This window comes from Mustela nigripes, chromosome 8 (genome assembly GCF_022355385.1).
Source record: "Mustela nigripes isolate SB6536 chromosome 8, MUSNIG.SB6536, whole genome shotgun sequence".
In the NCBI taxonomy this organism is placed as follows: domain Eukaryota; kingdom Metazoa; phylum Chordata; class Mammalia; order Carnivora; family Mustelidae; genus Mustela; species Mustela nigripes.
Window position 1 is genome coordinate 9,569,518 of NC_081564.1, and position 13,036 is coordinate 9,582,553.

The 13,036-nt window shown below is 44.5% G+C and overlaps 1 protein-coding gene across 1 annotated transcript; it reads right to left on the reverse strand.

The window, feature by feature from the left end:
• Positions 1 to 6,470: 6,470 nt before the first annotated feature.
• Positions 6,471 to 11,640, reverse strand: RPL6 (ribosomal protein L6). The gene is given in 9 exon segments (XM_059408460.1): positions 6,471 to 6,659; positions 7,452 to 7,636; positions 8,221 to 8,269; positions 8,996 to 9,139; positions 10,230 to 10,328; positions 10,417 to 10,464; positions 10,466 to 10,530; positions 10,533 to 10,653; positions 11,549 to 11,640. Coding segments are annotated over 8 exon segments (864 nt in total). The 5' UTR covers positions 11,549 to 11,640; the 3' UTR covers positions 6,471 to 6,506.
• Positions 11,641 to 13,036: the final 1,396 nt, after the last annotated feature.

The window sequence follows — 13,036 nt, forward strand, 5'->3', positions numbered from 1 at the left end:
TGGTAATTAAGGTTGCTTCTTTGTTCTCCTCTAGGATTTTGGTGGATTCCCATCTCACATTTAGGTCTTTCATCCATTTTTGAGTCTATTTTTGTGTGTGGTGTAAGAAAATGGTCCAGTTTCCTTCTTCTGCATGTGGCCGTGCAATTTTCCCAACATCATTTGTTCAAGAGACTTTTTTCCATTGGATATTCTTTCCTTATAGAGTATCTCTCTGCTTAGTCAAAGATTAGTTGACCACAGAGTTGAGATTCTGTTTGTTTTCGTGCCAGTACCATACTGTCTTGATGATGACAGCTTTGTAATAGAGCTTGAGGTCTGGCATTGTGATGTTATCAGCTTTGCTTTTCTTTTTCAACATTCCTTTGGCTACTCAGGGTCTTTTCTGGGTCCATGCAAATTTTAGGATTATTTGTCCCAGCTCTGTGAAAAAAGTTTTGATAGGGATTGCATTGAAAGTGTGATCGCTTGAGGTAGCCTAGACATTTTAACAATATTTGTTCTTCCAATCCATGAGCATTGAATGTTTTTCCATTTCTTTGTGTCTTCTCAATTTCTTTCATGAATGTTCTGTAGTTTTCTGAGTACAGATCTTATGCCTCTTTGGTTAGGTTTATTCCTAGGTTTCTTATGGTTTTGGGTGCCATTGTAAATGGGATCGACTTCGGGGCGCCTGGGTGGCTCAGTGGGTTAAAGCTTCTGCCTTCGGCTCAGGTCATGATCCCAGGGTCCTGGGATCGAGCCCCGCATCAGGCTGTCTGCTCTGCGGAGAGCCTGCTTCCTCCTCTCTCTCTCTGCCTGCCTCTCTGCCTACTTGTGATCTCTGTCTGTCAAATAAATAAATAAAATCTTAAAAAATAAAAAATAAATGGGATTGACTTCTTGGGGTGCTTGGGTGGCTCAGTGGGTTAAAGCCTCTGCCTTCGGCTCAGGTCATGGTCTCAGGGTCCTGGGATCGAGCTTTCTGCTCAGCTGGGAGCCCGCTTCCCCCCCCCCCCCCCGCCCCCTGCCTGCCTCTCTGCCTACTTGTGATCTCTGTCTGTCGAATAAATAAATAAAATCTTAAAAAAAAAAAAAAAGGCATCAACTTCTTAATTTCCCTTTCTTCTGTCTCATGGTTAGTATATAGAAATGCAGCTGATTTCTGTGCATTGATTTTATATCCTGCCACTTAGCTCAATTCCTATATGAGTTTTATCAATTTTGGGTTTTGCACGTAGAGTCATCTGCAAAGAGTGAGAGTTTGCTGCTTCTTTGCTGATTCAGGTGCAAGGAAACCTAAGGGCCCCACTCCTTGGTGTGCCCTCAGAGAAAAGCAATCATCCCTGTCTGCCTGGTGTCTGTGGGCACTCCGTGCTCATCCAGCCTGTGACCCAGCGTTCCTATCTCAGGCACACAACCCCGTTTCGAGTCTCCAAACCCTGCAGACCCCTGGGGTGCACACCTGCACCGCTCCTCCTGGGGGAGGAAGGGGAGTCTCACTGGTTCTGCCACTTGTTGGGCCCCAGATCTGAGAGTAGTCAACCTGACTGTGCTGGGATTAGGTTTAGGACCCCCTAGCTGGGAGGGAACTCAGGAGCAGGCTCACTCTTTGCAGCCAGCTTCCCCATGCCAATACCTGGGAGCTCTGCCGCTCTCAGGTACCCCCATTCTTTCTGTGATTCCAGGGATCCTGAGACCACGCTGTCCCAGCTGGCGTTTTGCCCCCGCTTAGCAGCCTGAGCAACATCCCTCCCCAGAGCAGACTTCTAAAAATTCCAACTTTGTGTTTTGCTGATGTATCACTTGCTGGTAGCTGGCTTACAGAGGCTCTTAAGGTACATGTTAAAAAAAAAAAAAAAAAAAAAGCAATCTCTCACGTGCCTGGGTGGCTCAGTGGGTTAAGCTTCTGCCTTTATCTCAGGTATGATCTCACGGTCCTAGGATCGGTCCTAGGATCGAGTCCCGCATTGAGCTCTCTGCTCGGCAGGGAGCCTGCTTCCTTCTCTCTCTCTCTGCCTGTCTCTCTAGCTACTTGTGATCTCTCTGTCAAATACATAAATAAATTCTTAAAAAAAAAAAAAAAAAAGCAATCTCTCCACCCAGCACGGGGCTTGAACTCACAACCCCCAAATCAAGAGTTGCACGCTCTACAGACGGAGCCAGCCAGGCACCCCCAAGCAATTCCACTTCTAATATATACCAAACATCATTGAAAGCGGGGACTTGAATAAATATCTGTATCAATGCTCATGGCACCCTTATTCACGGTTGTCAAAAGGGTTCAATGACCCAAACCTGCATCCATGGGTGAAAGAATTAACAAAATGTAATATAGCCACCCAATGGAATATGATTCAGTCATTTACAAAGTACTGAAACGGGCCACAACGTGAATGAAACTGGAAGACATCATGCAAAGTGAAATAAACCAGACACAAACACTGTATGTGAGGTACATAAAATAGTCTAATTCCAGAGACCAAGCAGACTAGGATACCAGAGGCTGCGGAGAGGGGGAATGGGTTGTCAGTGGTTAATGGGTACAGGGCTTCAGTCTGGAATAACAAAGAAAGTTCTGGAGATGGTTGGTGGTAATGGTTGCACAACAGGAACTGCACACTTAAAAATGTTAAAAATCGGGGTGCCTGGGTGGCTCCGTGGGTTAGGGCCTCTGCCTTTGGCTTGGGTCATGATCCCAGGGTCCTGGGATGGAACCCTGCATCGGGCTCTCTGCTCAGCAGGGGGCCTGCTTCCCCCTCTCTCTGCCTGCTGCTCTGCCTACTTGTGATCTCTGTCAAATAAATAATAAAATTTTAAAAATGTTAAAAATTGTACATTTTGCTATATTTTACCACAAACAATTACACAGAAAAAAGTATATACTTTTAACTGCTTAGCACATACTCAGAACCATAGCATTTCCTATTATTATATTGATTATCTAAAAGGTATATGAATAAGCAGCAAAGCCAGGATTCAAATCCAAGTGTTTTCCATTCCCAAAGCTCTAACACTAACCTCTGCACTATTTTCAACTGACTGCACTCGGATATCTTTTGAATGAATTATTCCACACCTTTTCCCAAAAAAGAAATTCCAGTTTTATACTTGTATAAGGTATGGGGAAATTCAGAATATTGTTGCCTTTCCCCACACGTATTTTGTTTTTCTGCATTGCGGATTGCAGAGCTGCACTGAGCTGCACTGTTCAACGTTTGTTAGAGTCCCTAAAGTTGGGAGTAGGGAGGCACCTGGATGGCTCAGTGGGTTAAGCCTCTGCCTTGGTTTCAGGTCATGATCCCAGGGTCCTGGGATTGAGCCCCGCATCAGGTTCTCTGCTCAGCAGAGTTCTCGGCTTCCCTTCCTCTCTCTCTGCCTGCCTCTCTGCCTACTTGTAATCTCTGTCTGTCAAATAAATAAATGAAATCTTTTTTTTTTTTTTTAAGATTTTATTTATTTATTTGACAGAGAGAAATCACAAGTAGATGGAGAGGCAGGCAGAGAGAGAGGGAAGCAGGTTTCCTGCTGAGCAGAGAGCCCTATGCGGGACTCGATCCCAGGACCCTGGGATCATGACCTGAGCCGAAGACAGCGGCTTAACCCACTGAGCCACCCAGGCGCCCCAATAAATGAAATCTTTAAAAAAAAAAAAAGTTGGGAATAGGGCTTTAGACCCTGGTCATGGCAGCTTGGGGGACCCCACAGGCTGAATAATGGCCCCAAATGTGTCCATGCCCTTATTCCTGGACTGCTGTGTATATTACTTCACTTTGCGAAAAGAACTTGGCCCATGTGATGAAGCTGATCTTGAGACGGGGTATGTGATTAACACGAAGTACTTGGTCCCTGCACAAAGCTCCTAAAACCCATGGGACTTCCCCAGCGATAGAGGGGTCTTTTGTTACTGTTAAGAAGCTCCTTTAGATCATACTGGGTTTATGCTAATGCAGTGACTTGGAATAGGACCCCAGCCTCAAGATGGGGCTGGTCACCATGAAGCCCAATAGATTATAAGGCTGAAATTTACAGCCCTCCCTAGGCTTAAGGGAAGGTACGGCAGGGGTGTGGTTTGGGTCTGGGAATGTGGTGGGAAGAAGCTGGAGATTAACATCTGTAAACACTCTGGGAAAATAACAAAAAATCTGAACAATGTTTGATGGCCTTCTGGGTTAGTGAATACAGAGGAGCCAGGAGGGGTTGACCTCCTTTACCTGGAGAGGACATGCTTCCCCCACTACCCTTACCCTTTGCTATAGATCTCTTCCATTTGGCTCTTCTGAGTTTATCTTTCAGTAACAAATAAATGTAATCAGATGTTTCTGAGTTCTGTTCAGTCATCATAGCACAGTTGTAGGGTAAACCAGGTCAGACAGAAATGGGGTAACCTGTGGTAACTACTCCCTAACTGGTGTCTGAAGGGCACAGAGGAAGAGTAGGTTTAAAAAATGGGCCAATCAGAGGGCCTTGTGGCCAAAATGACTTTTGAAACTGAACCTGAGCTATAAAGAACCACTAGAGACCACAGCCAGAAGTGACATCTGGATTTGTTTCAAAACTGTATCAGAGCACATGCTATATACCTAGTGGAGACACTAGAGTTAAAAAAAAGTCAGAGGAGGACGGGGATGTAACACAGCATGGGGATTACTATCAGTAATTCTGTATCATTATTTGAAGGTTGCTGTATTTTGGGTGCCTGGGTGGCTCAGTTGTTATGATTCCAGTGTCCTGAGATTGAGCCCTGCACTGGGCTCCCGGCTCAGCAGAGAGCCTGCTTCTCCTCTGTCAAATAAATAAATTAAAATCATAAAAGAAAAAAATGCTAGATTTAAGTCTCACAGGATTTTCTATATACACATGGTGATGGATGTTAACTAATGGTAGTGATCATCACGTTATACCCCTGAACTGTACACCAACTGACAGCTGTCAATTGCATCTCGATTATAAAAAATCAGAAATACCAAGTGCTGAGAAGGAAGTGGAGTAACTGGAACTGTTACTCATTGCAGGTGGGATGCAAAATGGGAAGGTCTGCCAGTTTCTTATACAAACATGCATTCACGATTTAACCCAGTAATCCTGCATTTTCACCCAACATTAATTAAAATATACCCACACAAAAACCTGTAAGTGAATGTTGATGGTGGCTTTATTCATCATCTCCAGGAACTGTGAACAACCCAAATGTCTTTCAGTGGGTGAATTTTAGGACAGTGATCTATGGACCTACCGGAACAGACAGAACTACTGAGCCACGGGTATGAACAACTCTCAGTAACATTATGCTTAGTATACAGTAGGACATTCTGCAAAGGCGGAACTACAGGAACGGAAGTTTGAACAGGGACTGCCTGGAGTGGATGTTTCGAACATGAGGTAAATTTCCTAGTCATGATGCTTACCCAACTGCACAGGTGTCACAGAACTACACACTCAAAATCATGAATCTCACCTAATGTAAACTGTCAATAAAAGCAACTTCAAAAAACCCACCAGGGTCATCTTTCACTTATCTACTGCCAACACCCCAAATCTGAGGACCCGTTGTGTAAGCGAGCCCGCGGAGAAACAGACACTGTTGTACAGAACATCTGGCTCAAACCCCACGGAGGGCAGTTTAGCACAGTCTACTAAAATTAAATGCGTAAATCTTTCCCCAGCCAAAAATATTTACCTGATACTCATCTGTGTGCACACTTTTATTTGTTTTACTATCTTGTACACAATTATAAATGATATAAAAAAAAATCCATATAATGGTACACTATCCACTATCTTCTCCATCAGTGAGGATGGACTTCACAGAATGTCCGAAACATGTTGCTAGCTGTGTAATATATGTGTAGCACATGAGGCTTTGACTTAAAAAAAAAAAAAAGGACGATGAATCATTATACTCACTTGATGTATGTGCTTTTAAAAAACTAGATACACGGGGTGCCTGGGTGCCTCAGTGGGTTAAAGCCTCTGCCTTCGGCTCAGGTCATGATCCCGGGATCCTGGGATCGAGCCCTGCATCAGGCTCTCTGCTCAGCAGGAGCTTGCTTCCTTTCCTCTCTCTCTGCCTGCCTCTGCCTACTTATGATCTCTGTCAAATAATTAAAATCTTAAAACAAAAACAAACAAAACCCCCAAAACTAGATATGGAAGACTAACAGCAGTGATAGAGTTGGGCCAACAGGGGGGAACTGCATCATCACCAAAGGAAGGAAAATCTGTGGCCTGAAGGGCAGTTTGTCCTCCTGCTCCAGTTCTGACCTGTTCCGTGGTACCCAGGGAAATGGTGCTATTTCATATGGTAGGTGCTGGGTGACAAGCCAGACACTAAGCTAAAATGCGGACACCAAGCCGAAGAGGTGGTTCCCCTGCAGCGGGTGCCACCCTCCCAAATGCCCCTCCTCTCAGCAGAGGCTAAGACCCTACAAGCTGGCCGAGTCAAGCCACATCTCCAGGTAGATATACATTTTAAAATAGACACAAAGGAATTGGATCAGTTATTTAATTAGTTTTTTGTAAGAAATTTAGAACACCAATTTGTGAGGGTAAACTCCATTTGTGAGAGAAAACACAGAGCGGAGGTAGCCCTGAAGCTGAGGAACAGCCTTGATTTTTGGAAGAATTTGTGAGTCCACAGCTTTCTGATCAACCTTGCGCTGCTCTGTAATCTCGTATTTCTAGGGGAGAGAAAGAAAAGAAGATTGTTTAAAAGTAGGGCATAAGTACCAGGCTCCATTTGACTCAGGAATCCTATCTCACAAGTACTAAATCCCAGGGATATTTAGAAAGCAATTTTGATCATCTTTTCCTTGGAGGACTATGAAGTAGTATAGTATAACCTTGTTTTTAACATAGCAAAAGCTGCAGCTCTTTTCCTTTTGTCCACTTTAATACACATCGAGGATAAACAAGGGTAGGGGCATCTCGGTGGCTCAGTCAGTAAAGCCTCTGACTCTTGACTTTGGTTCAGGTTATGATCACAGGGCTGTGAGATCAAGCCCCATGTGGGGCTGTGAGCTGGGCATGGAGCCTGCTTAAGATTCTCTTTCCTACCCCCTCCCCAAAAAAGGATAAAAAAGTGTGAACCCCCAGCAGAACAGTAGCAGTTAGAGGGGTGCCTGGGTGGCTCAGTTGGTTAAGAGTCTGCCCCAGGCTCAAGTCATGATCCCGGGTTTCTGGGATGGGGCCTGCATCGGGCTTCCTGCTCAATGGAGAGCCTGCTTCTTCCTTTCCCTCTGCTGCTCCCCTGTCTGTGCTCTGTCAAATAAATAAAATCTTAAAAAATAGTCTAGGCAGAGCTCTCAACCACCATTAAGAATCACTGAAAGCAGCACCTTCTGGAATGATGTAATTCCCCAGATATTCCTCATTATTAACAACTTCTCTCGGTCAACTCCTTGTGAAAATTTTTTTCACTCCCACCTAGGGAAGTGGAGTTATCAGGGGCCAAGACAGAATGAGAAGCTTACCTCTTTCTCGGTGTCGAAGATCTCACCCTCCTGGTGTCTGGGCTTACGCAACTTCTTCTTCTTGAAATAAGCATCAGTGAGATGTTTGGGGATTTTCACGTTGCTGATATCAATTTTGGTAGAAGTAGCAATGACGAATTTCTGGTGTGTTCTACGCAGAGGAACTCGATTGAGGGACAGAGGTCCTAAAGAAAAAAAAATCAATATACCGAGGGAAAGAAAAAGCAAAGACTTAAGAACAGACTTTAAATTTAAAGAAATCTGGTGTACTGAATTTTCTACTCAGTTTGAAGAACTCTCAAACTGCCCTTTTTACAGTCAACACCTAGACTTTCTCAAGATCTCATTATGTCCACGGTTTCTTCTTCAAATCTTAAGTCACCCAAGCTGGGAGACAGCATAGTCACTCACACATGCTGGCCAAAGCCACAGGTCCCAGACAAATTTAAACCAAGCACTGCTTTCCAGAGTGAACAGTTCACTTTTTACCCATTTGGCCACTGTACTCTGGTTCCAAGCGGCGGACCAATTACAAGTCTCACGCAGAACCATTCCCTGGGGTTAACAGCCACCCATTCTTCTAGTGGCAGTTACCTGGTGCTATGTTGCCACACAAAATTTAAACACCTGCTTCCTTAGAACTCAGGTGTATGCAAGACAATGAAATAGGGCACGTAATCTCAACACTGGAATTTCCATGTAGGTGGGAGCGAAAGTACATTTAAAAGTGCCAAATTTCAGAGAATATAAAATTCAAGGATCTTCTTACCAGTCACAAGTAGCAAGCCACTGCTCAGCTGCTTCAGGAAAACTACCCGCTGTAAATCAAACAGACACATCAGACATTTCTGTGTTAAAAACAGATTTCAAGGGATGCCTGGGTGGCTCAGTTGGTTAAGCGGCTGCCTTCGGCTCAGGTCATGATCCCAGCATCCTGGGATTGAGTCCCGTATCGGGGCTCCTTGCTCCGCAGGGAACCTGCTTCTCCCTTTGCCTCTGCCTGCCTCTCGGCCTACTTATGATCTCTGACAAATAAATAAAATCTTAAAAAATCCCCAAATAAACAGATTTCTAAATTAATCAAATCTTATGCTTCTAAATTTGGTAAAGGAAACTTCTAAGTATGTATCCACTCAGCAACTCTAGAATCAAGCATACCAAACTGCTAACAGGGGCAACCCTTGGATATGAGCAATACTTCTGTGCGCTTGTTTTTAATGAGCAACGATTACCTTCTTTAACTCAGTAATTCTACCCCTGCAAAGCTATCCCAAGGAAATAACTGAAATATATAAATACTTTTGGGTACAGGGACATCTAAATCATCTGTAATACGTAACCCCAACACGCAGGAAATGGTAGTAATTTATTGTACTTTATGGACTAAACGTGTCATGCTAGTGCCTGGGCTCCTGGTATTGTCGCCTCCACCCCCCACTGCGAACCACAGCTACCGCAAGCAAATGCAGAAACTCTATGCAGAGTGTCAACACATGATTATCAAGCACCTCAAGCCCCTGAGCTGAAGCGTCCGCTCTGCTCACCTTGCCTCTGTGGCGCCCAGTGAGGATGATCAAAATGGTCCCAGGGGTGATGCTAGCTCGCAGTTTTCTCACATGCTGACTGAAAGGTTTTTTGCCGTGGCTCAACAGCTTTCGAGGCACGTCTTCAGTAGGATAATACCTAGGCTGTAAGGAATCCACAGGTCCACTTAAACAAGTGAATCAGATTAGTAGAGCTGGTTTTGACAGCGGAACGCTCGCTACACCCTTTCGCCCATTTTAAATGATTTACACTGCTGCATTTCATTTTCACTTCTCCCAAGTCATAGGAAATTTGGAAAAGGTAAGTGCTGCTTATCCTTCCCTATGCAAAACCCAAGAGGAAATCCATTTAACTAAAGGAGCAGAGTGTTCAGGCAAAGGCAGAAAAGCATCAAGCAAGTTACCTCTGTAGACTTGGGATTAAATGACAAGCTCTCATACACGGTCTTATCATCACACACTGTGGCACAGCAGTGACTCTCAAGCTTTCCTGTAGTCTCTGACCTTAACCTAAATTGTACTTCTCCAAAAACACATCTGACACACATTTTGGAGATTATGAAGGACGCATGGCTTGTTTTTCCATTGTATTCACATCCTCCACGTTAATGTGCATCACTCCCATGTTATGCACAAAGGGAAACAAAACCCCACAGTTCAGATCAGGACGATTTATTGTAAAATTCATTCATTTATTGTAAAAACAAGACCCTACACAGACTATTAAGCTTTCGACAAGTAACAAACAATAACCTCCTGCTTCGACCACAAACATTAGTACCTAACAGAAAACTAGCCCACAAAAACAGTAACAAGGAATCGAAGTAGTAATCCCCTCTGGAGCAGTTATTTCCAACTGTGATGACCGCAATACACCTGGGAATATTTTCATAATGGAAATTACAAAGCAAATGTTGAGAAAATGTCCTGTGCATGGTAGAGGAGCCAAGCAACAGTCCTCTGGTATGTAACTGTTCTACAGGCCCAGCAGCACCGAGAATTCGTGCCCCACATAATTCTCCCAACACCGTGAAGCAGACCTTTATTCCTGCTTTACCGGCGAGGAAAAGCAACTCTGCTTAAGATCAGACGACAAACGTTTAAGAGGCCTGGGGGTAAACCCAGAATCCTCCACTAGTCATTTTCTGGCCAACACACACCTTTAAAACCTGAGAACACCAAAAACCCCTCACGGTTTTCAAGTCTCCCGTTTACAGGCTCTTCCAAATCTTACCATTTTGCGCAGTTTAACCACTCGGGTACCACCGTTCTTGTCACCACCAACTGGTTTTGTGACGGTAGCAAGAACCTTCTCCTTCTTTTTCTTTTCAACCTGTCACAGAAATGCGTCAAAGTCAGGCAGACAAAAATTTCTAAGGTGAAGACAAAAGTCGCGGTCAGTGACCCTCCTCACCCCTTACCCTGGATTTAGCAGCCGAATACTTCCTCTTGTACATGGCCTTTCTGGAATACATAGCCGATCGGGAGTACCTGCCAATTCCTCTGACTAGGACAGGGTTTCGGCTGCAGTGGGGCTTCCCCTTCTTCGGGGTTTTAGCCTTCTTGTTGCCCTTCTTAGCCTTGCCACCGCCATCAGTCTTCTTGGCTTCAGGTTTCTTCTCCTTAGTATCCGGCTTCTCCGCTTTTTCGCCCGCCATCTACCAGGACACACATGTAAAAAGAAAGGGACTTCTCCAGTTATCACATGACAAAGCAGGTCTACACAGCACACTGACAGGCTTCCGAGACGACGAACCCGCGAACCCTCACCCTCTCTTCCCAAGCAGCCGTAACATCCTTTCACCCGTTCCCTGAAAAACCCCAAACCACACACACGTGCAATAACCCTCACAGTGGCTCGTTTTTAAGAACCTGAAGAGCTCTTACAACCGTTTGCTAAACATTTAGGGGCTAAAAGTCCCTGTTCCATTCGATCTTTATTCCTGTTTTGCGAATTAGGAATCTCACGAATCGCCACGGTTTATGGAGCAGCGACGCTGGACCCCGAAACCATTTGCTTCCAGAGCTTCTGCGCTTTTAGACTGCTGTCTCACTTAAGAGACCCGGCTTAGGAAGGAACACACCGGCCCAAACTCAGACCAGACTGAAAAGCGCAGAGCCAAGAGGCGACTTCCGGTCGCGGACGTGTTAAGAAGGAAAAGTTGCGTTTGGCCTCAGCCCCAAAGCTCAACGTGGCTCCGACGAGCTCAGAGGCGTTTTCTGGAACCCGAACCCGGGATTCCGGGGCACGCGCCATCATCCTGGTCCCTACCGCCCCACTACCCCACTACGGATCTCCAGAAGGGTCCTGTAACCCCAGCCCAGAAGAGTGGCAAGCAGCCGGGAGCTCCGGAGTCTCTTCGGCACCCCACCTCACCCACTTCGTGCCCCGCGCAAACCCAGGCGAGACAAATGAAGCGTCTAGGAGGGCGCTCAGTTGGCCCCGAGCATGTCCGACTCCTGCAGGTGTCCACTTGATACCCTCCTGATTCGGATGGCGAAGGATGGGGGATCCAGATATCGAGTCTTGCAAAGAGGCCCCGCCATTCTTACCTTGCAAGATGGGAAAGAGAACTAAGGTCCCGGCTTCCGGTCTATAAGGAATCACGGGAAGTGTTGAGTCTCACTTCCTTCCGGATACGAGGCATTATGGGAAATGTAGTTTTCTCTCCTTTGCCAGACGTACGAAGAGCAATTTCTTCTTTTAAGAGGCCATAGCCAAGAACATTTTGAACATATTTCACTTTATAGACCAATAAAATTCTCAAAATACTTTTGGAAGTCGACATAAATTACAATTTTTTATTTTGCTTTCTAAGGGCATTAGAAAGGACTGACAATTCACTGTAAAAGGGGAGATAGATGAAAGACCAAATTAAAAAAAAAAAAAAAAAAAAGCGAAATCTTTCCTATGAAAGGCTAGTTGGGAACCTTTCATAGACGTTTCCTCTGCAATTGACCTAATACCTACATCCCCTTTTCAGACTATAGCCTATGCTCAATGGCCGAGAGTCAGAAAAGACAGAATTGGCTGGCTGAATTGGTAGATCATGTAACTCTTGATCCTGGGGTTGTTGAGGTCAAGCCCCACATTGAGTGTAGGGATTACTTAAAATAAATTCTTTAAAGAAGTTAAAAAATAAGGGGCGCCTGTGTGGCTCAGTAGGTTAAGCTTCTGCCTTCAGCTCAGGTCATGATCCCAGGTTCCCGGGATCTAGCCCCACATCAGGCTCCCTGCTGAGCAGGAAGCCTACTTCCCCCTTTCCTCTCTGCCTGCTTCTCTGCCTACTTGTGATCTCTCTCTTTGTCAAATAAATAAATAAAATCTCAAAAAAAAGTTAAAAAATGAATAAAACATATTCCTGCTCTCAAAGAACACACATTCCAAAGAAAAATAAACAGAAAAAAAAAGAATATAAACGATTTCTTCTGGGAGATTTTGGAAGTTTTGCAAAAGAGTTGGGTTTTGTGTTGGATTTGGAAGAGTAAATACAAATTTTGCAGGTGAAAGTGGTAACTGGAAAAATTAATGCAAGAGGCATGGAAACATAAGAGCATGCTTGTTCATCCCTTCTACAAGAATTTCTGGTTACTTTCTACTTCATTTCTTTTCTTTTGGAAATTTTTTTTTACTTTATTTTATTTATCAAAGTATAGTTGACACACAATGTTACATTAGTTTCAGGTGTTGTACTGCTTTCTTCATTTCCTTTAAAAAAAAAAGATTCAATTTAATTTATTTGTTTGAGAGACAGCAAGCATGAACAAGGGGTAGAAGCAGAGGGAGAGGGAGAAGTGGACTCCCCACTGAGCGGGAAGCCCCACATGGGGTCGATCTCAAGACCCTGAGATCATGACTTGAGCTGAAATCAAGAGTCAGATGCTTAACCAACTAAGGCGCCCAGGCACCCCCAGTTTCTTCATTTCTTTTTTTTTTTTTTTTAAAGATTTTATTTATTATTTGACAGAGAGAAATCACAAGTAGTCGGAGAGGCAGGCAGAGAGAGAGAGGGAAGCAGGGAGCCTGCTTCCCTCTCTCTC